The 2,496-nt window shown below is 34.6% G+C and overlaps 1 protein-coding gene across 1 annotated transcript in view; it reads right to left on the bottom strand.

Annotated features, from left to right (window-relative positions):
* The window catches only part of LOC107668524 (ly6/PLAUR domain-containing protein 1-like), a 6,843-nt gene extending 5,371 nt beyond the window's left edge, over positions 1-1,472 (bottom strand). Inside the window, exon 1 of the mRNA XM_016460429.1 lies at positions 1,406-1,472. Coding sequence (XP_016315915.1) covers positions 1,406-1,448 — 43 coding nt within the window. The 5' untranslated portion in view covers positions 1,449-1,472. The remainder of the gene's footprint in view (positions 1-1,405) is intronic.
* Between the last annotated feature and the right edge of the window lie 1,024 nt (positions 1,473-2,496).

Raw genomic sequence — 2,496 nt, 5'->3', positions numbered from 1 at the left:
TGTGATTTCTCCACACACACACACACACACACACACACACACACACACATCTTCATCATCATCATCATCAGTTGTGATTTCTGCACATACACACACACACACACACACACATCTTCATCATCATCATCGGTTGTGATTTCTGCACACACTCAGCTTTGTGTCGCCTTTAACTTTGATACAGTGATTTTTATTTCGTTTCAATCCAGTGCATTCTGTTTAATGACGCAGGCAAACAGTGTAGGGCAACTGTATTCGTTTACTGGTTAATTGATGAATAGAAATTATAAATATATTTCATTCATATTTTCTAACATTAGTTTATTTGTAATCACTAGAATTCATTGCATTCCTTCATGCAAATCTATGATAAACTGAATAACTCATACTGGAGTTGCTCTGAAATCGGATGTAATTCTCCTAGAGACGCGGTTTATATATGTCAAAATTGTTCTAAAACCATGATTTTGGCTTTCTACACTCAATGAGCGCAATTTAAAATCATTTCCCACAATTCTGCATTAAGAAGAGAATCAAAACAAAAATCTCATTTTGATTACTTTAACAGGAAAAATTATATTGTTGAAATTGTTAAGTATTCATCATAGTAGTATTTGTTTTACTGCCTTAATTTATGCTGATTTGAATAATAAAACCCTTTTTAATTTATTATTATTTTTAATTTTTTTTATTTTGTTTGTTTATTTTTTTATCTGGACATTAGAGTAGTTTGAATCTATCTAACAAACTCCAAATAAATGGGAAAAATGTGTTTAATTGTAAATAAAATATATTTATAAAAATATATTTATATATTAATATATTTCATTATTTAAAAGGTGAAATATGAGCCAGACTGGCGAGTGTTTTATCATGTATTTTGAATTTGCTTTGAATACTGAACACTTCATATTAATAGTTGTTTAATAAAATCATTAACATCTTTCCAATTTATAAGTGAATCGCACATTATCTGACTGAAGCGGAACAGAATTTATAGCAGTGAAAAACAGTTTTAAAAAACAGGAAAATTAATATTTCACTGTATCAATGATCATCGATAAATCTATTCATTTAGATTTATTAATTTCATTTAGAATATTAAAAATAAAACAAGGCACAATTAATCATCGTTAATAAGTGTTACAATCTCAGTCTTTTATTCTTCTCAACCCATAAATGCAGAAAATACAGAAAAAAGCGGAACTAAAATTCAGTCATTTAACTGTAGTACTAATTAAAACGGGGATTTAATTGTTGTTTTATTTCAGCGTGTAAATTTAGCATAAGATTAAAGCTCATTAAAATCACTGGCCATTCATTATAATCCAGCCATTTAAATGATCTTCAGTAAAGTCGCTGCTGCTGCTGTTTTTCGGCATTAATCAGGGATTTAATATCCACTCACCCGCCGTCAGTACGATCAGCAGTAAAGCCCCACACAGCCGCATCACGGAGCCGCTGCCGCTGCCATCCCACCGACCGATGGACTCACCGCGCGCGCGATTCTGATGTCTGCTGCCTGACTCCAGCGGGCGTGACTCGCGTCTGAACGAGGGAGAGAGAGAGACGGACACAGACACACCGGATCCTAAACACAGGCTGCGCCTCCACAGAAAACATCCTGCCCTCAATTACACACACATTAGAGAGACATTTCTCGACTTCACAGCAAATATAATAATAATTCTTCAACCACACGATGACGTCACGACAGAAGAGGAGGGAGAGATGAGGAAGAACAGGAATATTTACTAACTTAATTGCCGGTATTTTAATTGAAGATTTGCCATAATAGCAGCTCTGTGAATGCAAATTAAACGATTTCACTTAAATACAAGTTTTACTGTAAAGTGAAGATGTCTTAAATGTACATCTAATTAAATAATGAATAATAACCACATGAATTACAGTAAAAATAATAACACAAGTATGCTACTCGGTCCTTCTGTGCCAATTCTGGCGTCCCATCAAACTTATACAAACTATAACTTTTACTCCACAAATCTAAAAACAAGAATATGTCCACAAACAGACACAAATCACTTTGATATTCAACATAATAAACAGTCACAGATCACAATTTTCCAGACACAGAATTAGATCAACATGCTGAGGACGATCAGAAAAGCCCTTAAATAAAATAGATCTGTTTTGGTGTTTCCTTCTTATTGCTGTCCAAGCTTTGACGTGTGTGTCTGTAATGAAAAGGTATTGCTCTGGCGATGACAAACAGTCTTCATGCTCATTAATGTCTTCCTCAGTTTATTTTATTTGATCTTCTGCACTGCAATTATTTTTCTATTAACATTCTGTCAGAGAGAGACAGACCATCAATCACTCTCACACAGACACACACACACACACACACACACACACACACTAATATCATGTGTGAATGGGTCTTATAGGGTGTCTCCAAATGAGTGCTGGAGCGAGTGTGTGTGTGTGTGTGTGTGTGTGTGTGTGTGTGTGTGTGTGTGTGTCTGTGTGTGTGTG

The sequence above is a fragment of the Sinocyclocheilus anshuiensis genome, unplaced genomic scaffold (assembly GCF_001515605.1).
Source record: "Sinocyclocheilus anshuiensis isolate Anshui unplaced genomic scaffold, SAMN03320099.WGS_v1.1 scaffold3548, whole genome shotgun sequence".
In the NCBI taxonomy this organism is placed as follows: Eukaryota; Metazoa; Chordata; class Actinopteri; order Cypriniformes; family Cyprinidae; genus Sinocyclocheilus; species Sinocyclocheilus anshuiensis.
The sequence above is the reverse complement of the archived record's forward strand: the minus strand, read 5'-3'. Positions and strand labels throughout refer to the sequence as shown.